Below are 27,727 nucleotides of genomic sequence, written 5' to 3' on the forward strand. Positions count from 1 at the left end.
TGTAAAATTTATTAAAATAGAAAAAAAAACTTTAACCCACTCACAGTACAAAATGTACTATAGGTTTACAAATAATCTTTCATGGGTGGAAGAGAAACATTAAAAAAAAAAAAAATTCCAAACACACTAGATGATCTGAGAAAGGAACTCTAGAGGGAGGCTTTAGTTTTTTGTTTTTTTTTAAACCTGTTCTTATGATAGTATTATGCAATCTTTGCTTCTTACAGGCAAAATTCCTAAGGAAAAAATTAGTAAACCCTTTCGGAAAAAATTAGAAGCCGATTTCAATATCTAATCAAGACATTTTTTCTTTTAAGGTTACACGGTGATCAGTATTCATATTTACAAATTTAAGGACACAAAACACGTGTTGAAATGATTATTTTACTTGTTATTAATAATTATTAAAAATATTAATAAAATAACACTTGACATTTCAACCCTTGTATTGAGGTCATCATCAGAAAGATACATGTGTATAGGAAACCAAGCTACATGCTCTTGCACTCTATAAAGGTAAATCAAATCTACGCTGTTAATTGAACTTTTTCTTAGACTGACCTCTAGGCTGATAAAAAAAATTTTTTTTTTTAAATTATAAATAAAATAAATAAAAAATTACAATAAACTCTGCTAAAGTCCTCCTGTAGTAAGATTCTTCTGGAATTGTACAGTTCAGATTGTTATACTACAATTTTCTTCTGGACTTGTACAGTTCAAGTTGCTATTGAATATTAAGGGGGGAAGGGACACTCCACCAAGTCTTCTTGTATTGAGATTATTATTTGGCTAGTTCTGGTTGCTATAAAGAATGCAAATGGGTCCTCCACATTCTAGGTATGGTTAGACCATCATTTTTGTTCAAATTTGGATTATGTTTGAGCATTTCATATGCTTCTTTAAATTTCCTCTTGAACCAGGTTTTGGTGTGGAGTAGGAACTTGGGACCTTTCCAATCAAATCTGTGGTATATTTGGAGTGCATGGTCAGAAAAACTGGTTTTACTAAAATGGAGGTATTTAATGTGTCGTTTGTGTTCATCCTTCCTAATTGGGATGTAAGAGGAAACAGGTTCGCCCTGTTTTTTTTCTATGTATGGTAGGTTACGTGTACATTGTATTTTGTAAACCCATGGTGGGCTAAGTGTGGAAGAGGATCTTTGAAAGAACTGAGAAGGTGTCCTAATTTTGTCGGGGTTTAAAGGTGGTTTGGATGCTGTATTTGTGTAGTGTTCTGTCTATTTTTTTGGAAATGCCTCTAACATAAAGTATGGCAATATCATTCTTGAAATCTTTTTTGTTTTTAGTGGTATCTCTGTGGAGGATCTTGTGAATAGTTTTTTTACTGTATCCATTTTTTATAAATGTATGGTTGATGATCTCGTATTCCTGGTTTAGAGCTTGCTCATTTGAACAAATAGTTTGAGCTCTGTGTTTAAGGGTGCTTATGACCCCTAGTTTTAGTGTTGGGTGCTGATAAGAATTTTTGTGTATGTACTGGCCTGTGTGTGTAGGTTTGCGGTAGACTGAGAAGGAGAGACAGCCTGAGGGAAGACGTGTTTGATGAGGAACTGAAGAGAGTTGTTTTTTCTATTTCAATGATGAATTGGATACATTTGTGTTGTTTGTTCAGGTGGCTAAGGAATGTATTTAGAGCTTCACAGCCATGGGGCCAAATGGCAAAAATATCGTCAACGTATCTGAGCTAAATTTTGGGCTTTTGGCATGCTGACTCTAGAGCTCGTTGCTCAAAGTCTTTCATAAAAAGTTAGCAATTGGGGAGAAAATGGTGAGCCCATGGCTGTACCCTCTTTTTGAAGGTAAAAATTGTTTTGCCACACAGAATATCTAGAGCGGAGTACATGGAAAAAGAGAGCCATGATGTCTTATGGAAATATGTTCTGTAGGAGCAAGATAGTATCATTGATCGTGACATTGGTGAAAAGGGAAGTTATGTCAAAGCTGACTAATAAATCTTGGTCGTTGAGTGTAATGTTTTTAATTTTGTTTATGAAATGTAGTGTATTTTTTATGTAGGAAGGGGAATGACCTACCAATTCCTTGAGTGTGGCTACTACTTTTTTTGGCTAAGTGGTAATTTGGACTGTCAATTCCTTCAACAATCAGACGTAGTGGTGTGACTGTTTCATGTATTTTTGGCAGGCCATAAATTCTGGGTGTGCAAGCATAATGAGGTATTATTTTTTTAGTTGTTTCTTCTGGCCATGTGTTAACGGATTTTATTAATTCAGTTGTTTTCTTTTGGATGCATTTCGTGGAGTTGTAGTTTACCATTTGGTAGGTATTGTGGTCCGATACCAAATGGTTCATTTTTTCTATGTAAATTTTCTGATCTAAAACAACAGTGGCATTCCCTTTATCTGCTTTTGTGATTATAATGTCCTGGTTATTTTTTAGGGATTTGTGGGCCAGTTTTTCCATTTTGTTTAGGTTGCTGCTTATCTTTTGTTTGCATTTAGCATACAAGATGTTTCCATACATATTTTTTCAGCTAGATTGGTGAGGAGGGATCTTAAGCCTCTCTCGATATGATAAATGATATAAAGTTTGTTTACTGACTTCAGCACAATGGCGTAGTTCAGACCTTTATCCAGCAGTGAGAGTTCACCTTGGGTGAGATTGTAGTTTGATTTGTTGATAACCAGGCCATGGTCCGATGGTGGTTGGTTGCTCCTAACTTCGTTTGTGGGTGATTGGCTGCTCCTTGTGATGTCGATTTGTGATTGGCTGTTCCTTTCATTATGGCATCCTGATTGTCTTGTGCTTCCATGTTGTTTTAGTGCTTGAAACTTCATTATTAATTTTTCCTTGTTTTTGAGTAATAAGTGCTTGGCCGAGTTGTCTGTGATCTTGTCTAAAATTTCCCAAATTTCTGGATTAGCGTAGCTGGATAGCTCTAATTTTAGTTGTAATCTAGACATGCTTTATTTTATCTGACTTTTGATAATTTGAAAATTTATTTGAATATTTGTTTCAAATTATCAACAATCACATAAAAGTAAGCATGAGACATCATAAAAAGCACTCAACTTAGAGTCCTGGATCAATCAGTAAAGTTCATCCCTTTTCTACTCCCCATTGATTTAGCAAGGGTATTTGATGACATCCTACATCTCTTCCTGTTCTACACCTTAAAACTGATATGGGTTAGCGAAAAACTGTTCACCATAATTGAAGATACATGTGTTAACACATTTATGTACCTTCTAATAAATGGGTTCAAATAGAGTTCACCCATAAGTCCTCTGCTCTTTGTGTTGGTTCTGAGCCATTCTACAAAAAGTTGATACTTCTTATCCAACATTAGGAATAGCATCATTTACATGTATGTAAATGATGTAGTGGTCATCCTTAAAAGTTAATGACTCCCTTTATATATTATTATTCTATCCTGGAATAATTTGCACAAACCAGAAGACTAGCAATCAGAACATAATAAATTTAGTTTAATCCTTTATCCAAGTGTGAGCAAACAAAGTTTGCGCCTGAAAGTATCTTCAGGACTGGGTTAAGGTGGCCCTTCCCTTAATGCATAACATTAGACATATCCGCAAGGAGATGTGTTTTGCATTATAGGAGATACTGAGATAGGAGTGTTGGTAGCTTGCTCCACCTTTGCAACGAGTTGCCCTGGTGTTGTACCACCTTAACCCAGTCCTGAAGATACTTTCAGGCGCAAACTTTGTTTGCTCACACTTGGATAAAGGATTAAACTAAATTTATTATACTCTAACCAAGCGAAAAATAAACTTTTAGCAATCAGAACAGCCAGAACCAAAGTATAGATTTGTGGAAATTGGAATTGTGAAGAAATTCCATTTGGACAACTGAAATAGAAAACTGCTTAATCTCAGGGCTCACTTCTTTTTTTGATTTGATCTTTTCTCCTAACCAAGCAACTAATTCAAAATCCTACAGACTAAGACTTGAAAGTAGGGCCGCTTTCTCTTACAGCCAAAGCATTACTAATAAAAACAATATTTCCTATCCTTCTATATATTATGAATATATCAGATATTACAGATGTAGAAGCAAAACTACTGCTAAAATTTTTTGGAGTGATAGATACAAAAAAGTAAAAAAAATATATATATTTTTTTTAATTCTTCGATTTGAAAACGAAGCAGGAATTTGCCTGCCAGTTTTAAAATTCTGGTATTTGAGTAACATACTCTCTAACATCATTAAAATGCTACAAACCAATCATTTCTATTTAGATTTACTGCATTACTTTACTATGTAATAATATATAATATAAACACCATGTTGAACCTCATTATTACTTTTTTACAGTCTCGCACAGATTCCAACTATAAATTAACCACTGCCCAAGGCTAAATCTATAGACATGCCTTTCTTATTCTCTTCACTTGCTGTACATTTAAGGCACACACATGTGCATTTCTATTCCTCACCTGCCACATTTTCAATCCATGGGATTAGTACATGTTAGCATGCTACAAAATCGAGGAGCAGGGAAATGGGGAGGCTCGGGGTGGACAGGGGTACACAGCGTGAGAAAGGTGGATGTTCCGAGAGAAGGTAAGAGCATGTGTAGAAAGGAAAGGAATGGGATTACCTGGGATCAAGAGGAAACAGTTGGAATTGAAAAGGGTTTTAAAATGAATAAGCAGGAAGAGAAATGGCCGCAGCCGAGCATGGAGAGAGAGAGATCACATTGAGTGGGTGGTATCAGTGGAACTAGCTGTAGATCCAGAAATGAGCTGTTGTGTTTGTATACAAATGCTAGAAGTATAAGAAACAAGGCAGATGAAATGGTTGCATTAATTGCATCTGTTCACTCAAAGATTGTTGGAATAAGTGAGACATGGTTGGAAGAGGACGACATCCTGACAGGAATAGAGATGGAAGGGCATGATTTGTTTCGTGAGAATAGAAGGGGTAAAAAAAAAAGGGGGGGAGTGCTATTGATGATAGAGAAAGAGTTATGTCCATACAAAGTAGAGATGCAAGAGGGAAATAGTGCCAGTGGTTTTGGGGCAGTATGGTGTGAGATAGAGGTGAATGGGATCAAATACATGGTTGGATGTTGTTATAGACCAGTTAATGTGGATGGTGGTGATAACAAAATGTATAATCAAATTACCCAAGCAAATAAAAAAAGGGTGATTGTTATGGACGATTTTAATTATGGCAATATAGACTGGAAAGATGAGATAGCAACTGGAAATAAAGAAAATGAGTTTTTTGAGGGATTACTACCTCAGACAGTATGTAACAGAGGGCACACGAGGATTGAGGGTCTTGGATTTGGTCATCTCATCAGAGAATGTAATTATAAATGAGGTGTCAAATCATCCACCAATTGATGAGAGTGACCATGAGGTGATTACCTGGGTGGTTGCCAGCAGTGTGAGGACGTCTGTGAGAAAAAGGGTATATGTGGAACTACAAGGGGGGGGGGGGGTGATTATGAAGAGCTTAGGAGACAGCTTGCAGGTGTAACATGGAATGAGGAGTTAGCTGGAAAAGAGATCAATGCAGCTTGGGGGATTTTCAAAAACTATCTAGTAGATGCAATGTCTAAATGTATTCCAAGGATGAGAAGGTTCAATAAAGCAGGTGTGAGATGGATGAATAAAGAGATTATGCTGGAGGCAGCATAAGAGAAGTGGAAATAACCAATTCCATGAGGTTTACAAAGACCAGGCAAGGAGGGTGACTTGGTTGGTGAGGGTAACTAAAAAGAGGTATGAACAGTGGTTAGCTAATGAAGCCAAAAAGAATCCTAAGGAGTTCTTTCGATATGTAGCCAGCAAAAGAAAGAATGACTATAGAAGGATGACATTGATAGGAGAAAATGGTATAAAGACAGCTGTTGCAGAATGTGTGGTGGAGATACTTAATGAGCAGTTCATAAAGGTCTTTCAGTCTTGTGAATGTGACTACATGGAGAGATTGAGAGCAGTAGATGACGGGGAGGAGAGACTGACTGTAAGTGAGCAAGAGGTATATAGGGAGTTGAGTAAACTAGATGTTAAATTAAGGCTGTGGGACTTGATAATATATCACCATGTATTCTGAAGGAATGTGCCAGGGAGTTGACACCTGCCTTGAGATATTTTTTTTAATACGAGTCTTCCACTCGGTTGAGTTCCTAAAGAGTGGAAGGAAGGCAAGATTGTGCCACTTCATAAAGGAGGTGATCAAACTCAAGCATCAAATTATAAACCTATCTGTGTGTCAGGTGTTATGGTTAAGTTGTTGGATAAGCTTGTGAGAACTAGGATCCAGAGTTGGGTTGACAACAACAATGGTATTATCTTTGATGGACAGCATGGATTTGCTAAAGGGAGGTCATGTTTTAGTAATCTACTTACTTATTACAATAAAGTGACTGCTTCCTTGGACAGAGGAGAAGGATACACAGCAATATACTTAGATTTCGCAATGGCTTTTGATAGCGTACCTCATGATAAATTGATAGTCAAAGTAGAACAGATGGGGTTGGATATTAGATTGGTGCATTGGAGGAGACTGGCTATCCGATAGGTAACAAGTTGTGTATAGGGGAGTGATATCCAGGAAAAGGAAAGTCACTAGTGGAGTGCCTCAGGGGCCTGTTTTAGGGCCATTACTGTTTAACTTGTATATTAAATGATATATGTGAAGATTTGAATGGAGATGTTCAGTTGTTTGCAGATGATGCAAAGTTGGGACGAACCATGAAGAGTAGTGAAGATGTTGTGGCCTTGCAAGAAGACTTGAATAAATTGAGTGATTGGGCATGGAAATGGGGATGTGAGTTCAATATTGCAAAATGTAAGGTTTTAAAATTTGTTTACCAAATTTTAAAACCTTAAAATTTGGTAAAAAAATCTTTGTTTAAAGATGGGATGCAGAATTTATGCTTGGTGAGGATATATTGTTGGAGGTGGAAGAAATAGGAGATCTGTGGGTGATAGTGGATAAGGATCTGAAATTTAGGGGACACATAGCCAAAATTGTGAAGATAACACAAAGGCCTCTGGGAATGATGTGGAGGACACTGACGTGTAGAAGTAGGGAGATTCCTGTTCCACTGTATAAGGATTTGATTAGGCCACACATGGATTATTGTGCCCAGATTTGGTCACCTGGTTTTCGAAAGGATGAAGAGATGTTGGAAAGGGTCCAAAGGCGACTGACTAAGGTGGTTTTAATTTCTGACCTCTGGAATGTCGAGTATGAGGAAAGATTGAGAAGATGCAATTTACAGAGTCTGGTGGACAGGAGCAGGGAAGGATATGATAGAGACCTACAAGTTGGTAAGGGGTTGTTATAAGATCAATGCTGGAGAAGTTCTACAGAAAATAGTGGGAGATCAGGGGAGAACCAGTAGTCATCCCTGGAAACTGTATAAAGAAGGTGTGAGTAGGGGAGTGAGAGACAGGTTTTTCTTGTGCAGAGTTGTAAATGATTGAAATGCCTTGCCTGAAAGTGTGGTGTCTGCAAGTAGTTTGAATGTGTTTAAGGCACGGTACGATGAGCTGTGTGTGTGATAAAAGGACCTCCCAGATGAGTCTTTGACTGCATGAGGTCTTGGGGTAATAATAATAATAATAATATGTAGACTTTAAATGATTGCAGTCTGGGTGACAATGTGTTAGTATGGATGAAGATAAGGCATACACTGTGATATTTTGGGGTTTTTTCAAAGGCATTTGACAGTGTGCCACATGACAAGTTGGTATTTAAGTTGCAACATGGGTTTGGATATCATATTAGTGGGTAGGTTGGTAACTGGCTTTCTGATAGATATCAGAGAGTTGTATTTGAGGGAGCACCATTACAGAGTGGAAAGTTTACAAGTGGAGTTCCAAAGGGTTCAGTAGTGAAACCATTACTATTCAATCTTTATGTTAGTGATATTCACTGGACCACAGAGGGATATAGAATTGCTTGTAGATGATGTGAAGCTTAGACGGGTTATTAATAATAGTGCCAATGTTTGGGCTCTTCAGGAGAATTTTCATGAACAGAAAGGTGGACAAATGAATGGGAATATTATACTAGAATATATAATGGGATAATTATACCAGGAATGTACAATGTTGGTTATGAGAATAGACTGAAGGGCATGCAAACCTTTGAGTTTGGTGGACAGAAAATGAAGGGACAATATGACTGCAACATTTAAGCTGGTGAAAGGAATTTACAGGACTGACACTGGAGAAATTTTTCATATGGTAGAATGGGGGGGGGGAAGAATACAAAGACAAGCAGCCATCCTGAGATGTTACAAAAGAAAGTGGTAAGTAAGAGGGTAAGAAGCAAGCTTTTTGTATGGAGAGTGTGGAATTATTCAAGAGAGTGGTGAAAGTGGAAGGTATATTAGTGTTTATGGAGTGGTACAATAGATTTTGTGTAGTCCAAGATTGTTTTTATTATTAATCCTGACTCCACAGAGATCAGGAATAATAATAATAAATAGTAACAATGGTATCAAACAGTATTCAGTTTCTTCAATCAGGAATAACCACAACTCATAATCGGCATCAGTGGTTCTAACAGGTGCTAAGCTCCCATGACCTTCCAAGTATCCTTGGATTTCATAATCATAATGCTAAGTTATTATGATTATGAAATAATCATAATAACGTAGCTCTAGATACTCGAATTGGCTTAGCAAGCTCAATATTGCGGGAACTTGGCCGTTCAGTAGTATTGAAGCATGAGGGCAAAGCTGGCTGTCTTCAATACAGTCTATGTCCCATCCTCACCTATGGTCATGAGAGTTGGGTAATGACTGAAAGAATGCAGAGACGAATCCAAGCAGCTGAAATGAGGTTCCTTCGAGGGGTTGCGGGGCTGACAAGACTCGACAGAGTCAGAAGCTCTGCAATTCGGGAAACCCTCAATACTCAACCACTGCTTCTCCGTGTTGAGAGATCACAGTTACGTTGGTATGGGCACCTGGTCAGAATGCCACAAGGGAGACTCCCTCAGCAGGCCCTCTTTGCTAAGCCAGAGGATGGGAGGCCATGTGGAAGGCCAAGGACTCGCTGGATAGATTATATCCAAAACCTTGGGTGGACACGTTTGGGAATCCCACCAGAACACCTGAGCTTGGTGGCAGAGGATCGTGACCATTGGAAGTTCCTCTTGCAGCTGTTGCCCCCACAACCCAATTAGGAAAGGCGGGCCTTGAAAATGTATGTATGTATAATGCTAAGTTAAGATAGCTAACATGTAATTATGCTTTGTATGTAAATTGAATATGTTTTCCTGGCTGGTTTGATTATGGGATGAAAAATCCAAGTTTCTGGGAGAAAAAAAAACGCTGCTACTTCTGTAAGAAGTTCTCTAACTCACTTTCAGTTGAAAATCCCTGATAAAGGTTTTCACATCCTAGATGGGATTCAAACCTAGGTCTTTCAAGCCGAAGGGCATCATCAAAACCAACTGAACTACAGAATCTCTGCAACCAAAACTAAGCATTAACAATGATGTTTTATTTCAAAACCTTTTAAAATTACAAGATATTAAGACAAGAGGGATCTTGCCTGAAGAATTGTATGGAAGGCAGACTTCCAGTTAACATCATTAAATGGAGGTGCTGCAGCACTGGAAATTCGGTCTTACATACTGGACACCCTAGAACCCACACATTCTTCACCTGTCATCCTTCAGTAACATCAGAAATAGCTCTCTCTGCAACCTTAAGCATGAATAAAGCCAGTAGAATCATGATATATTATTATTATTATTATTATTACATAACACCTCCAAGAAGTCCAAAGCCTCATCAAGGGAGGGCGCCTACTCAACAATTCTATGTCTTCACCACTAAATCCACAACTACACTGAACCACCATCATCATCTACACCAATGGCATCTACTGCCTACCACCACTAGTATTTTTTGCTGTAAATTGCATTTGTTCTGAAGGCCGGTTTATCTGAACCAACATATATATATATATAATCAGGAAGTTGAAGTGTCACATTCTTTTGCTAAATAACCAAAATTTTGATATAAGAGTAATGTGTAATATAATTCTAAGGAAATTTTACTGTTTAGTAAACAGGTTTCTTTATCTGGAAAGAAAAATATTAGCAGATATCAGATTTCAGGAAAAATGTTTTAAATCCTCTATACTGTGCACCATCTGATGAGGGTGTTTGCTATGAGAGTTTCTTCCTCTTATGTTCATCAAGGTAATTTTACCTACCTGAAGGATAGCCATTACACATATAAACCAGTTGGATAAAGTCAACTTGAGGCAATTGGTATTAAAAGACTAAATAACCAAGCCATTGGCCATCCCTAGTTTCCCCAAGTGTTTTTTCGTAAGTAAATTATGTGAGCTGAGAGAAGAGAAAATGAAAATAGTCTCTGACTATACAGTGAATAAAAAGTGCTGAATCCTTATTTTATTTCCTCTACTATCCCTCCAGAACCCTCATAGCTCAATTAGTTTTGACAAAGCTCTTTGATTGGAAAGACCTAGGTACAAATCCTTTCTAAGAGGGTGTGAAGAACCTTCATCATGGCTTTTCAGTGGAAGATTAGTTAGCCGCTCTCGTATGGACCTGAGTTTTTGGGGAGAAAACCCTGGTTTTCATATTTTCCTGGAGTTCACACACAATTTACAAAACAAGAATATATAGTTAGGTATAAGAAAAGTACCTTATTCTAAAAGTATGGTTGTGAAAGCCAATCTGGACACATTTGGGCCTTAAGGGCCTGTAAGTACCGCAAATTATTATTTTTTTTTTTATCCCTCTGCCATCTTTATCCTTACACTGCTTTAACATTATCTTTTGCTCTCTCATCCAAACTCCTCTAGGTCTATGATAAACACCTCCCACAATTCAAGGCAACATAAATGTTTGAAAGGCTATTTGCTGTGCTATTTGATATATATGGGATACTAGGGAAAATTGAAATGAAGTCATTTGCCACTATATTCAGGTGGCTGATCGTGATGTTACTTTACATGCAAACTTCTGTTTGCTTCAAGCATAAATAAGGATAAGAACAAAATTATAACTTCTTTTCAAGTATAATAGACCTTACTTAAACTGGAAATGGATCAATATAATGCTTGCGTGTGTGTGTGTGTGTGTGTGTAGGGGGGGGGAGAATATGAAAATTTATTATAGAGAAAGAGGTTTTAAAATTGATGGAAGTTTTTTCACTTGACTATGCTACCAATTATATATTTGGTTTAATCCTTTATCCAAGCAAACAAAGTTTGCGCCTGAAGTATTTTCAGGACTGGGGCAACTCATGGCAAAGGTGGTATAACCTCTCATCACGTGCCTTAGTATCCCATAATGCATAGCACATCTCCTTGCAGGCATGTATAATGCATTAAGGGAAGGGTCACCACCCAGACTGGTTTCAACCTTTATTGAGGTGTCATTAGTGGGAGCCTTAGTATCACCACCCAGAGGTGGTGATACTAAGGTGGAAGTAATGGATAAGGTGGAAGTCATAGTTGCCAAAAAGGTGTCACACCTTATTATTAAAATTCTCTGGATTAGAGATAGTTGATGGAGTTACCCCATAAGTTGTCCCAGTCCTGAAAATACTTCAGCTGCAAATTTTGCTTGGTTACACTTGGATAAAGGATTAAACCAAATATATAATTTGTAGGTTTTAAAATTGTAATTATGCCACTGACGTTTTCTGTTATTGAAGTGAAAAACTAACAGGAGAGTTTGACAAAATGTCACAAACATGAATATATCAACATTAATAGGCAAATGTTTAATACATCAGTAGTTGTATTTGTAACTAAAAAAGAAAAATTAATCATTTTCTTTCAGGATTGCATCATATAATCATAATGAGAAATATGACAGGTATGTTATATTCATGTCTACATTATATATGAATAGTAAAAAAACATTCAGATAAGTGAAATTTTAAAGAAAATTATAACATATTTTCTTAGCAGATAATTACCAATCCAGATATTCTCATTATTATCATTATTTTTCTGATCTTCATGGAATCACAAGACATCATGGAAGATAAACACAAAGTCTATCATATCACTCCTTAAAATCAACCACAGTCTGCACATTCACCATTCTCTCTCAGGCAATGCATTCCATGCTCCTACCACTCTTCATGCAAAAAAATTTTACTTCTTAATCTTTTACTCACCACCTCATTTTGAAACTTCCAGGGAATGGCCCCTTGTCCTTGATCCTTTACCTTCATTCATTTTTGAATTTGTGGATTCTACAACCGTGTTAAAATAACTCTTTTTATTATCCTGACATTTCGATCTTCATATCAAGATCATCATCTGGAGTATACATAAATATACAAGACAAGCTGCTTTACATTTCAAACCGTAAGCTAGAGAAACAATGATTATCACATGCTACTCACTGGCATGATCTCTAGTGAAAAAAAATAAAAATAAATAAATAAAAAAAATTACATCAAGCTGGATTTAATTTATGATTACATGAATAAACATTCTTGCTTACAGATGGTTTTCCTTCCAGTAACAGTGATGTCCTATTTCTATTATTACAATTGTTATTTTTGATTTTAAAAAAAAAATTATTTATACATTACAACATAAATAAACATTCTTTCTTATAGATTTTTCCTTTAACAGTAATGTCCTATTTTTTAGTATTAAAGTTGTTATTTTAGATTTAGGATCCTGGATTTTCTACAGTTCCTGTTTATAGTTGTTCTTAGAGAGGAAGGATTCGTGGGACGAATATATGCCTTCCATATGTATGGGATTTTTAGACCATCATTATTTAGATTGGGGTGGTTGATAATGATCTCACAAGCTTCCTTAAATTTGCATTATACCATGTTTTGGTGTGATGTAGACAACTAGTGCTTTTCCAGTCAATTCTATGTAAGGTGTTCAGGGCATGATCAGAAAAGCCAGCTTCACCATAATTATTATATTTGATGTGTCATTTATGTTCTGTCTGATCAGAATTGTGTGTCCTGTTTCTCCTATGTATGGTATATTGCAGGTGCAGTAAATACAGTATACTCCAGGGTGGGCCAGCGGAGGGAGTGGGTCTTTGGATGAGTTGAATAAGCTTTTTAATTTTGCAGGAGGTTTAAAGGTGGCTTTGAGGTTGTATTTTTGTAGTATTCTGTTTATTTTGTCTGATGCCCCTTTAATCTAGGGAATGGTTATAGTTTATTGGTATGAGTTATTGTCCGAAAACATATCAATTAGTTAACTATAACCCAACTAATAGAATAAAAAAGAAAACAGAGAATCTACTTAAGTCAATTACCACGTGGCCAGAAGATACAGTCAAAAACTATTTCCACACCACACTCGTTTCCCAAGAATTTACGGGCTACCGAAAATTCACAAAGAAAACACACCGCTAAAGCCTATAGTCGAAGGGATTAATAGCCCGACTTATTACTTAGCCAAAAAATTAGTGGCAACACTCAAGGAGCTGGTAGGTCATTCCCCCTCCTATATCAAAAACACACAACACTTCATAAACATTATGAAAGACATTACATTAGAAAAAGATGATCTATTAGTCAGGTTTGACGTCTCTGCCCTCTTTACGAATGTCTCAATCAATGACACAATCCTTCTTTTACCGAACAAATTCCCTCTAGATATCATGCCGCTCTTTGCGCATGTATTACGTTCTGGTTATTTTGTATGGCAAAACGCTTTCTACCTACAAAAAGAAGGCACAGCCATGGGCTCGCCATTATCCCTCTCCCCCCTATTACTAACTTTTATATGGAACATTTTGAACAACTTGCTTTAGGTTCCTCCCCTTTAAAACCCACCAAAGTCTGGCTTAGATACGTTGACGATGTTTTTGCGATCTGGTCTCATGGCCGCCAGACACGTTTTTCAGTCTCAATTGCGAACTGTATATACATTTGTGTTGCTTGTTTAGGCTGAAAAACATAACACACTGCCGTTTCTTAATACACTTGTCACACATCCCTCGGGCAATCTTTCCTTCACTGTTTACCGGAAACCGACGCATACTGGCCAATATATATATACACATAAACTTCTACCACCACCCAATCCAAAAACTAGGTGTCATCAATACCCTAAAAAACAGGGATCTGAAGATATGTTCCAGTGAATAGGCACTGAAAAATGAATTTAAAGTGATCAGCAATACTTTTCAAAAAAATGGATACAGCCAAAACACCATTAACAAAATTCTCTACAAGACCTCAATAAAAAACAAAGACAAACCAGACTACAGTAAAACTATAACCATTCCCTACATTAAAGGGACATCAGACAAAATAAACAGAGTACTACAAAAATACAACCTCACAGCCACCTTTAAACCTCCTGCAAAATTAAAAAGTTTACTCAACTCATCCAAAGACCCACTCCCTCCGCTGGCCCACCCTGGAGTATACCGTATTTACTGCACCTGCAACATACCATACATAGGAGAAACAGGGTGCACAATTCCGATCAGACAAAAGAACATAAACGACACATCAAATATAATAATTATGGTGAAGCTGGCCTTTCTGATCATGCCCTGAACACCTTACATAGAATTGACTGGAAAAGCACTAGTTGTCTACATCGCACCAAAACATGATATGAATGCAAATTTAAGGAAACTTGTGAGATCATTATCAACCACCCCAATCTAAACAATAATGATGGTCTAAAAATCCCATACATATGGAAGGCATATATTCGTCCCACGAATCCTTCCTCTCTAAGAACAACTATAAACAGGACTGTAGAAAATTCAGGGTCCTAAATCTAAAATAACAACTTTAATACTAAAAAATAGGACATCACTGTTAAAGGAAAAATCTATAAGAAAGAATATTTATTCATGTTGTAATGTATAAATAATTTTTTTTTTAAAATCAAAAATAACAATTGTAATAATAGAAATAGGACATCACTGTTACTGGAAGGAAAACCATCTGTAAGCAAAAATGTTTATTCATGTAAATCATAAATTAAATTTAGCTTGATGTATTTTTTTTTCCACTAGAGGTCAGTGAGTAGCATGTGATCAAATCATTGTTTCTCTAGCTTACAGTTTTAAATGTAACGCAGCTTCTCTCGTATATTTATGTATGCTCCAGATGATGATGATGATCTTGATATGAAGATCGAAACATTGGGATAATAAAAAGAGTTATTTTAACACGGTTGTAGAATCCATAATTTCAAAAATGAATGCTGATCATCGTGTAACACTAAAAGAAAGGATAATGGTCCTTTCCCTCATTCTACCATATGGAAAAGCCTCCTCAGTGTTAATATAATAACCCTTCAACAGTGTAAATGTATCAATCATATCCCCTTCTGCCTTCTATTCATCAAACTCTGTCTGATGAATAGAAGGCAGAAGCAGTCTGCATACCCTCAGTCTATCCTCATAATCAACATTGGACACAGTTGATATAATTTCTCTTATCTGCATCTGCACTTCTCACAAAGGTTACTTCAAATCTCGGTAACTAGATCTGAGCACAGAAATCTAGATGTGGTCTGATTGAAGTTTTATATAATGGGACCAGCATATTTTTATCTATTATGGTCAATGTTCTCCTCGACATTGTTGCAATTCTCTAAGATATCTTCACAACCTTTGCAATATGTCCTCAGAACTGTAAATCTCTATCCACAATCATCCCAAGATCTCTTTTTTTTCCCTTTGTTTCTTCCAGTGTAACTTCAAGTGAGTATGAAGCATCACATATGTGAATCCCAAACGTTAAAAGTTTACATTTTACTTAAATAAAGAGCCAAAAGGTTTCACTTTGGCAACACAAAATTATTCAAATTGAGTGGATATTGCATCCAACATTATTTCAAAGCTGAATAGAGAAACTACAAGTTTTTATATTTGGCACGAAACAAGAGTTTCGTGCCAAATATAAAAACTATAAAAGTTTCAGCAGATCCAAACGTAAGCCGACCTTTCATGACAGGGGCAACTCGTGGTAAAGGTGGAATAAGCTCCGACCACTTTCCTTAGTATTTCCCATAATGTAAAGCACATCTCCTTGCGATCATGGATGATGCTATACATTATGTGGGGAGGGGTCACCACCCAGACCGGTTTCGATCTTTGTTGAGATCTCATCAGTGGATAGGTTTTCTTACGCTTGGATCTGCCAAAACTTTTATAGTTTCTATATTCTGCACGAAACTCTTGTAGTTTCTCTATTTGGCTTTGAAATAATGTTGGATTCAATATCCACTTAATTTGAATAATTTTGCATCGCTGAAGTGAAGCCTTTTGGCTCTTTATTTCAGTAATTCTTGGTGCCTTTTGTGATGTGACACCTTTTGGCAACTATGATATGGTAAAGTATAACTTCTGCATCACTTTAACCTGGGTATTTACATCTGGGTCTACCTATCTACTCTGATGAGACCTCAACAAAGGTTGAAACCAGTCTGGGTAGTGCCCCCCCCCCCCAATAATATATAGCATCATACATATCCACAAGGAGATGTGGTTTACATTATGGGAAATACTAAGGAAAGTGATCAGAGCTTACTCCACCTTCACCACGAGTTGCACCTGTCATGAAAGGTTTACTTATGCTTGGATTTGCCAAAACTCTTCTAGTTTCTCTATTTAGCTTTGAAATAATGTTGGATTCAATATCCACTTAATTTGAATAGCTTACAATTTGTTGCATTAACATGATATCCCCTTTCGTTTACCCACCTTTCCAGCTTATTCATATCCTCTTGAAGAGGCAAAACATCAACACTATTACTAATAATACTCCCAAGGCTTCACATCATCTGCAAACAACTGAACATCTCCCTGTAGTCTTGTGACAGTATCATTGATATAAAGATTGAACAGCAATGGTCCCAGGACTAGACCCTGTGGAACTCCACTTGTAACCTTTCTACTCCCTCAGTCTGCTCTCCTATATACAGCTCTCTGATAGATATCAGAGAGTCAATCACCAATCCAAACTACTAACCTGATATCTAAACTCATATGATGCAACTTAAAAATCAGTGTCATGTGTCAGAAAAATCAAAAAAAAAAAAAAAAGAAAAAGAAAAGAAAATTTATTCGTTACCCTCATCCACTTCTCTTGGTTGTTGCTCTGTTGTAAAAGGTAACCAGATTACTAAAACAAAAGTGCCCTTTAATAAATCCATACTGGCCTGCATAAATAATATTACCCTTATTTGCCCAATTCTGTATGAGTTCTTATGAATTTCTCCAAAATCTTAACAACTACAGAAAAAATGCAAACATGCCTATATAGTTTGATACCTCCATTTTACCACCACCCTTATGCAATAGTACTATCTTACCCTCCTTTCATTCTTCAGGAACCTATGCCATTACCAGACTTTCACTGAACAGCACAAGTTAATGGCACAGTCATTCTGTAGCACATTTCCTTAAAACATTTTGTATCCTCTCTATTCACCTCTAACACTTCACCACTCATTATCCTTTTAAATAAAGCATGTAGTACCAGGATGGAACACTCTAATAAAACGATCATTAAATAGCTCAACAATGTCATCTGCTTTGGTCACCCAATTCCCATCCAGCAAGATTTCCATTCACTGTCATTTTTCCTTCAACTTGCCACATAATGAAAAAACTCCTTGGGATGCTTCTTGGATTGCAGTTTGGATTATGTAAATCTCCTCTCATATTCTCGTTTTTCGCTTCTTACATTACTAGTCACTCCTGAACCTTATATTCCTCATGCAACTGCTTTTCACCTTCCTCTTTATATGTCTTTCATAATCTCTTTTTCTTCTGAAATTCCCCTTTTATTCCTTTTGTCATCTGTTTGACTCCAAACTGCTTTTTTGTTCTTCACTCAAGGTATAAAATCCATCATTTCTGTCAACAATATTTTCTTGAGTATCTCCCATGTACTAATGATCCCCTCTTCCTTCAAATTCTTTCGTCCATTGTACTGCTGCAAGCTGTTTCTAAGTCTATGATAGTCACTTGCCTTATAATTCCACATAACTTCCTTTCTCCCCTCCCCACCAATGGAGTGGGGGGGGGGGGCAAGTATGTCATGCTATGATCAAATTCAAAATTCTTGATTCTCATGCTGCCCATTACAGTTGTCCCTCAAGAATGCAAAAATTCAGTTCCCTTATTACTGCATGCTGTCTCTTCTCTGCCCAGGAGAGACAGCATGCCTTTAAAACCCCTTTAACAATTGCTTGCTTTGTATTTACCAAAACAATTCCTGCTCATCAACATCTATATTTCCTGCTTTGTAGTAACATCCCACTAAATATCTTGTCTTATAAACATCTCTCTCACATCACATACTCTCAAAGTAATGGAGATGAGAGATCTAGGAGTGATGGTGGACAAGGACCTGAAATTCAGGGACCACATTGCACAAGTTCTGAAGAAAAAAATCATTGGAATAAGTGAAACATGACTGAATGAAGATGATATCGTAACAGGAATAGAAATGGAAGGGTAAAGTATTTTTCATGAGGATAGAAAAGGGCAGGAAGGGAGAGAGAGTGCTGCTGATGATAGCAGGGGAATTGAGTCCACATAAGGTAGACATGAAAGGGGGAAATAGTGGCAATGGTTATGAGGCAGTGTGGTGTAACGTGGAGGTTGAGAGGAAGACATATTTAGTTGGATGTTGCTATAGTCCTGGGAATGTGGAAGGTGGTGATGAAGAAATGTATAAACAACTTGGATTAGTGAATAAAGGAAGGGTAATTATTATGGGTGATTTTAATTATGGCAGTATAAATTGGAATGAAGAGATTGCATTTAGGAATAAAGAAAGTGAATATCTCGAGTTCTTGAGAGATAACTATCTCAGGCAGCATGTAAAGAAAGGCACGTGAGGATCAAGAGTTCTAGATCTCATCATTTCATCACAGGATGTAACTTTTAGAGGGGTTTCACATTTTTCTCCAGTTGGTGAAAGTGATCATGAAGTAATCACCTGTGTTGTGGCCAGTCATATGCAGGCTTTTGCAAGGAAAAGATATATGTGGAATTTATAAGGCTGGTGATTATGACAAGCTTAGGAGACAACTTCGAGCTATAACATGGAATGAGGAGTTGAGCAGTAAGGAAATAAATGCTGCATTGGGAACTTAAAAAGAAATACATAACAGCATCGATGTACGAATGTATCCCAAAGGCCAAAAGGCTAAATAAGGTTGGTGTAAAATGGATGAATGTGGAGTTTAAGCATGAAATCTGGAAAAGAAAGTCCTTTGGAGGAAGTACAAGATGAATAGTGGTAATCAGTCACATGAAGAATATAAAGAACAAGCCAGGAGAGTGACTCAGTTAGTAAGGAAAACAAAAATAGAGTATGAACAGAAATTGGCAAATCAGACTAAGAAAAACCCTAGACAGTTTTTTAGATATGTGGCAAGTAGAAGGAAAAATGATAATGGAAAGATGAAATTAAGGGATGAAAGTGGTAGACTGGTAACTGCTGCAGAAGACATTGTTGAGGTATTCTGTGATCAGTTTATAAGTGTGTTTTATCCTGATCAGGGTGGAATCATGAGGAACTTAAGTGTAGAGGACATAGGAGAGGATAGCTTAATTGTGAGTGAGCAGGAGGTATTTGAGGAAATAAATAACCTTGATGTTAATATGGCGATAGGATTTGATGACATATCACCGTGCATCTTAAGAGAATGTTCCAGGGAACTGGCAGTAGCATTGGCATGCCTGTTTAACAAGAGTTTTGCAACAGCACAAGTTCCAAGGGAGTGGAAGGGAGGGTAAAATTGTTCCACTGCATAAACGCAGTTATAAGGCTGTAGCTTCAAATTATAGACCGGTCTGTATATCTGGAGTTGTTGTGAAGGTCCTGAAGAGATTGGTGAGAAGTAGGATATAGAAATGGGTTGATAACAGTGGTATTCTCTGTGGTTATCAGATGGGGTTATCACTAACTTAAGTGTAACATGATCTGTTACACTTAAGTTAGTGAAACGTAACTGAGGGAGTGTGGACTGCAGAGTTTGGTGGATAGAAGAAGGAGAGGTGATATGATTGAGACTTTTAAACTGTTGAGAGGTGGTTACAGGGTTGACACTGGAGAATTCTTTTGCTTGGTTGAACAGCAGGAAGGAGTCATGACAAGGGGGGGTCATCCTTGGAAGTTACGAAAGGAAACTGTGAGAAAGAGAGTGAGGAGTGGTTTCTTTGCATGGAGGGTGGTTGAACCATGGAATGCATTGCCTGATGGAGTGGTGAGAGCGAGAACGGTCAATGCATTTAATGATAGACTTTGTGTTTCCTATGAGGGATCTCCCTCGATGAGTCTTGATAGACTTTATGTTTCTTAGGAAGGACCTCCCATGATGAGTCTTTTGACTCCATAAAGGCCTGAATAATAATAATAACTTATGTACTATACAAGGGTGACAAATACCTTGGACAGAGGAGATTCATATACAGTGATATACTTGGATTTTGCAAAGGCTTTTGATAGACTACCACGTGACAAGCTCAATTTGTATGTTAATGATATTGGGTTGGGTTCAACTAGCGATATCCAGCTGTTTGCAGATGATGCAAAACTGGGGAGAGCAATGCACAGTCAGGCTGATGTTAATGCCTTACAAGAGGAATTGAGTAGCTTGCATGAATGGGCAGGTAAGTGGAACTGTGAGTTCAATGTTGCCAAGTGTAAGGTTTTGAGATTTGGTAAGCACAAATGGGATGCCAAGTATACACTTGGTAGGGAAACTTTAACAGAAGTAATGGAGATGAGAGATCTAGGAGTGATGGTGGACAAGGACCTGAAATTCAGGGACCACATTGTACAAGTTCTGAAGACATCACATCGAATAATGACATGCAGAAATAGAGAGGTTACGATTCCATTGTGTAAGGCCTTGATCAGGCCTCATATGGATTATTGTGCACAGATTTAGTCGCCAGGTTTTCATGGTGACGAGGATATGTTGGAAAGGGTACAGAAAGATTCACAAAGGTAGTCAGTGGTCTTTTGGAATGTGGAGTACGAGGACAGATTGAGAGAATGTAAGTTGCAGAGCCTTGTGAATAGGAGGAAGAGTGGGGGATATGATTGAGACATATAAACTGGTCAGGGAGTTGTTATCAGGTAGACATGAAAGAGATTTTTCATAGAATTGGAGAGGGAAGTAGAACAAGAGGCCATTGCTGGAAACTGTATAAGGAGGGTGTGAGCAAAGGAGTGAGAAGCAGGTTCTTTTCATGGAGGGTTGTTGGTGAGTGGAATGCATTGCCTGAGTGTGTTGTGGATGCGGACACATTGAATCAGGTTAAGTCTCGGTTGGATGAGCATTGTATGCAATAGTGAGTACCTCCCACGATAAGAGTCTGACTCCATGGAGGTCGGGTAATAAAAACTATGATCACTATCATAATTAAACTAGTAACTATAATTTTCCACTTACATGTATTATACCTGAGAATGTTGCAGAGATCCACTCCAACATAGAAATTGTCAGTTTGTTTATTTGACTGGAAGTAGGTGCATATATTTGTATGCCACTCAAACCAAACTGCTTATTCATTTTCAATTTGAGAGATATAAAAAAAACAATCTTGCATAAAATTTAATAGTGTTATTTATATATCTTTTATGATGTATAATTTCAACTGCTGCTTGACCATAATCTCACCCAGTATTTAAATTTAGGTATTTAAAATTAGACTCTTGTTAGAGTATATCCCACTCATGGGCAAGCACTATTTTGTTGTGCCTAAATTCAAGAAAATATATAAAATTAAAAACCAAAAAAGGGATTTTTGTAGTTGAGAGACAAATTGCCTGTTTTTGCCATCCTCCAAATTTGCTGCTCCTAGATATTGCATTAATTGCTTAATGGGTAATGATGGCCCTATGTAAAATATATTTGTTTGATTCAGTGATTTTTTTTCATCTATTCTCATTTCAGAAAGTCCAAATATATCCCAGTATCTCTGCCCTCCAAGGATATAATTGGGAGGATGTAATGAACCTATTTATCGTTATTGTTATTATTATTATTATTAAGAGAGACCTCCAGGGAGTGAGAGACTCATCGAGGGAGGCCACATACTACACACGCCAGCTATCATACTTATTCTTAAATTCATTCACACTGCTTGCACTCACGACATCCAATGGTAATCCATTCCAATCATGCACCACCCTATGAGAGAAAAATCTAGCCCTCATCCCCTTCTTAGCAGCCTTCATTCTCACCTTCCAGGGATGCCCTCTTGTCCTTTCTCCACCTTCCATAAATTGAAAAATTCCATCAATTGAAATCCTGTATGACCCTTTCAGAAGTTTGTAAGTCTCAATCATATCACCCCTCTTTCTCCTGTTTGCTGGTATCTGCAGTTTACAAATTCTTGATCTCTCTTCATAATCAGTATTCCACAATCCTGATATCATTTTTAACACTCCTTTGCACTCTCTCTCCAATATATCAGTATCACAATGGAAAAAACAGTTTCTTTTTATACTCAGACTTTGCTTTCCATCAACATTTGTGACTATTCTAGCCTGTTGCTTATAACAGTCATAACGGACATCATCCTTATGCATGTGGTATTCCTTCCACATCGTCCTTTTCTTATGAATCTCTTGTTTAATAAGATTACACATCCAGTTGACTCCTACCTTATTTATTCCATTACTTGCCTTATCTGTGTTGTTGGAAAAACTTCCAACAATACAGATAAGGTGTTGATGGACATATATCAAAGAATGCAAAGTAAAGATTAGAGTATCTGAATAGATTTAAAAATCGAGACATAAGTAGAAGACATTAGGAAAAAAAATAAAGAAATGCAGATTCCACTTATTTTTACTTTATTATTTATTTTTCCACTCATGTGTTTCATAAAAATTGTAATTAATTAAAATTTTATTTTATTCATTGAATTTTCATAATGTAGATGGAGTTATTCTCCTGCAGTTTATAGCACATATAAAGTTGTGCACTTGCAATTTAATTGTTGTTCATTTTTGTGTTTATCTCTTTTCTACTGTATTGAAAATGGCCATGAAACATAGCCAAAAATTCTGAAAAAATAAATAATAAATTAAAAATAAGTGGAATCTGTATTTCTTTATTTTTTTTTCCTAATGTCTTCTACCTATGTCTCGATTTTCAAATCTATTCAGATACCCTAGTCTTTACTGTGCATTCTTTGATATATGTCCATCAACACCTTATTTGTACTGTTCGACGTTTTTCCACTTTGTTATACTATAAATTAAAGATACTAAGAAATTGTATACTTGGTTTAATTCTTTATCCAAGTGTAAGCAAAGAAAGTTTGCACCTGGAGTATCTGTGTCACCACCTTTATATCCATTCTCATTTCTTCCAATTTATATTAATGATTCACTTAGCATCCATATAAAGGAAGCAGCTACACCAAATGGCTTTGGTGTAGCTGCTTCCTTTATAATTTGACTTTATAAGAACCCTAATTAATGCTATGATAGGGCAGTTAATTCTGTCTACATAATCTTTTCTGTCTATCAAATTGCACTTGTTCTCTGACCAGTTTATCTAGCTTGTTGGTATTAAAATCCCAGCTTTCCAGGAGGAAAATCCTTGCCATCTCTCTCTCTTTGTGAAACCAGAGAATGTACTTTATGTGAAAAGTCCATCCAAGGAAGTTGTCCTAGACAGGATTTGAACCTATATTCTTCCTAGTTACAAAGATAGTATTTACTTAATATTTAACAACCTTCCTTACAAACCTTTCCCTAATTACCATACTCATATTAATGGAATTTAATAAAAGCATTCATGGAAAAACTTTATTACCATTTGTTATTAAGTAAAATAATAAAAAAATAGTAAGGAAGGACTATTTTTGCAAAATTAAAAACAAACAAAAAGAAATACTTCTGTGAAAAAATGCAGTTTTTCAGAAAAGAAATATTTACCTATGACTTCTCCGTTACTTCCACCTTAGTATCACCACCTCTGGGTCTGGCTCTCACTGATGAGACCTCAATAAAGGTCAAAACCAGTATAGGTAGTGATCCTTCCTTTAATGCGTAGTAGTATACATATCTGCAAGGTATACATAAATAATAAGGCAAGTGATGAGAACTTATACCAACTTTACTACGAGTTGCCCCAGTCCCGAAAGTACTTCAGGCGCAAACTTTGTTTGCTTACACTTGGATAAAAGATAAAACCCAATATATAACTAGTAGCATAGCCAAGTGAAAAAACTTCCATAAATCCATGGAAGTGTAATAATAATAACGATTTTCAATTTTTCACTTTTTAGTGTTGCTTCTTTCAATAATCCTTTAATATCATTTCATATACTGAACTTATCACTTGTACCTACTAGAATTACCATCTCTTTTACTTTTTTATTTTTTAATTGCATTTCTTATGGTTTTGATTTTTGCTTTGAGAAAACTCAAAATAATAACTCTGTCTTACTGTATTTGCCATGCCAAATAATATTCTTATTTTTATAATTGATTTTACCTGCCTGATTATCATTATGCAACATCTTAGCTGATTCACTCCTTTGTTATTTCTCATTCTGCTGTGTAGCTTATCAGTTACCAAATGGATCACTGTATCAGTTTCTGAATGGGAAAGATATGAGCAATGCATGGGAAGTTGTGATAAAATGCTTAAATAAGGAGCATGAATGTGTTCCTAGAGTATGAAGAACAATTAGGGCAGGAGTGAAATGGATGTCAGTCTCATTAGTCAAGAGATCCATAAGAAGATGATGTGGAAGTAATATGAGAATCAAAGTCAGAAGAGTTATGAAATATACAAAGCACAGGCCAGAGTTTTGAGTATCATATGTAAAGCTAAATTGAAGTACTTAAAGAAATTGACTGTGCAGGGTAAAGGCAGTCCAAAAGAATTTTATCGTTATGTCACAAGTAAAAGAATGAATGTGTAAAAATAACTTTACTGAAGAGATGGTATCCCTGTGTCAGAAGCTGATAAGATTACTCAAATCATAAGTGCTCACTTCACTAACACCTATCAACCAGGTATATGTAACATGGCACAAAGTGCTACCACTACATTGGATGAAGAGATAGAGGTTCATGAGAATGAGTTTCAAGAGTTGTTGCATAACCTGGATAAGAATTCGACAGTAGAAAAAGATGAGATATCAGCATGCATACATGTTAAAGAAATGTTCAGCCAAATTGGCTAAGCCTTTCACATGTTTGTATAACTTGAGTCTCAGCTCAGGAAAGATACCACAGGAATGCAAAGAATGTATGCTTAGTTTCATTGTACAAGGGTGGTGCAAAAACTGATGTGTCTACTACTGACTTATCAATATCTCTGGAATAGTGGTAAAGATTTTAGAGAAGTTGGTAAAAACTTGTATACAGAAACAGGTTGACGGACAAGCTATATGTAGCAAGGAATAGCATGGGTTCACTAACGGGAAGTGATGTTTTATCAATTTATTCATATTTTATAATAACGTTACAACTGAGTTGAATAAAGGAAGTGGATACAGTTGGATACCGTTGGACTTTTATTATTATTATTATTACATATCACCTCCAAGGAGTCCAAAGACTCATCGAGGGAGGGCACCTACTCTATAACTCTCCGTCTCCACCATGCAATCCACCAACTACAGCAAACTGCATCATCTACATCTGCATCTACTGCAGATGTAGATGATGAAGATACATCTGCATCTACTTCCCACCTCCACCACCGCTAGCATTTTCACAGACAGTCACAGACATCCATGCCCATGGCAGGATTCAAATCTGCAGCCTTTTGGTCGGAGAGCAGATACGTCAGCCACTTGGCCAACCAGGTCGACGAAGGGTGTACAAAGGCATTTGATAGAATACCACATGAAAGGCTTTTGAATTAGCTAGAGAATATGAGACTGGGATATAAACTCTTAACTTGGATAAGTGATTGGTTGACAGACTTGTATCATTAATCAGGGATGATACTGATATCCAGCACTTACAGAATGATTTTCAGAGGCTAGAAACATGGGCAAAATATAATTGCTGTCAATTCAATGTTTATTATTATTATTATTATTATTCAGGCCTCCATGGAGTCAAAAGACTCATCATGGGAGGTCCTTCCTAAGAAACATAAAGTCTATCAAGACTCATCGAGGGGAGGTCCCCCCCCCCCCCAAGAAACACAAAGTCTATCATACCACTCCTTGAACTCATTGACCGTTCTCGCTCTCACCACTCCATCAGGCAATGCATTCCATGGTTCATCCACCCTCCATGCAAAGAAACCACTCCTCACCCTCTTTCTTACAGTTTCCTTTCGTAACTTCCAGGGATGGCCCCTTGTCATGACTCCTTCCCGCTGTTCAACCAAGCGAAAGAACTCCCCAGTGTCAACCTTGTAACCATCTCTCAACAGTTTAAAAGTCTCAATCATATCACCCTCCTTCTTCTATCCACCAAACTCTGCAGTCTACACTCCCTCATCCGATCCTCAAGACTAGCATTGTACAGTCCTGACACTATCTTTGTTATCTGCCTTTGTACCCTTTCCACAGTTAATTTATCCCCTTCAAATCCAATGTTGGTCTGTATAATATTATGCACTTTGTCGTAATGAGATTTTCAGTAGCAGAATGTATTGGTGGGATTATGCTACAAGAAACTGATGAGGCTAGGGATTTTAGAGTTATGGTGGATAGGAGTTTTGCAAATTGCAAATACAACCCAAAGGATAATTGTAATACTGAAACAAACATTGTCATGTAAGGATAAGGAAGTCATTCTGCCTCTTTACAAGGCCTTTATACAATCACACCTGGACTGTTCACAGATTTTGTCTTTTGGGTTCTTCTTTATCTTCTCCAAAGATAAAGAAGCTATGGGAACATTTTAAAGAAGAGTTACAAAGATTATATCGAGATTATGGAAAGTAGATTAAGAACAGATTGAGAGTATGTGGACTGCAGACATCAGAAAACAGTAGAAAGAGGGGTAATATCATGGAGCTCTATAAACTTCTGAATGGGTGTTATAAGTTATTGTCTGATAATTTTTTTGTTATATATGGTAGGTGGGGAGAGGACCGGGGTCCCATCCATGGAAGTTAAGTTTGTATGCAGTTAAGAAAGTGGTGAAAGCTAAATTTTTAATCACAGAAATGTGAATGAATGAAACAGTACCTTTTGATTTGGTAAGTACGTACTAGCATGAATGAATTTAAGAGCATGTATGACGGCTGGTGTGAGTGTGGTGCATGGCCTCCCTCAATGATTCCTTGAGGTCTCAAATAATAATAATATCTTTTTTATCCTTACTATGGTCTTTTAAATGCCTCTGAATTCTGTAATTATTGTGTCCTCTCTCTACTAATCTGTTTTAATTTTGCGATTTTGGATGTTAATTTATTTTCAGTGCTCTTAAGCTTCCCTTCAGCATGGCAGGCCTTGTTGTTCTCATTTCACTGTTCTTGTTAGTGTTCTGTTTTGTTGCTGCATGCCTGATTCTTGTATGATTTGGCCATTTTACAACATTATTATTTTTTAATATAGCATTATTTCAAAAAAAAAAAAAAGTTATGAAAACACTAGATACTATAAAAACATGAAAATTAGCACTAATATAGTATAGAACACTAATTTCTAAGAAAAACACAACAAAACAGATAAAACTCACCTATTTTTTCATGAGTGCTAAATGAACCAGTTACTCATGATGACTAGTGTAAATATCCTTTACTAATTATATTACATTCGCTGGCGTTTTGCTTTATTTATTATTATTA

The 27,727-nt window shown here is 36.7% G+C and overlaps 1 protein-coding gene across 1 annotated transcript in view; it reads left to right on the plus strand.

Annotated features, from left to right (window-relative positions):
* LOC150093598 (tight junction protein 1-like) overlaps positions 1 to 27,727 on the plus strand; it is a 712,683-nt gene that overhangs the window by 609,600 nt on the left and 75,356 nt on the right. Inside the window, exon 33 of the mRNA XM_090413230.1 lies at positions 11,799 to 11,834. Coding sequence (XP_090269356.1) covers positions 11,799 to 11,834 — 36 coding nt within the window. The remainder of the gene's footprint in view (positions 1 to 11,798; positions 11,835 to 27,727) is intronic.

The sequence above is a fragment of the Typopeltis vanoorti genome, chromosome 23, assembly GCF_054136105.1.
Source record: "Typopeltis vanoorti isolate ZY-2024b chromosome 23, IOZ_Tvanoo_1.0, whole genome shotgun sequence".
NCBI classification, from domain to species: Eukaryota; Metazoa; Arthropoda; class Arachnida; order Uropygi; family Thelyphonidae; genus Typopeltis; species Typopeltis vanoorti.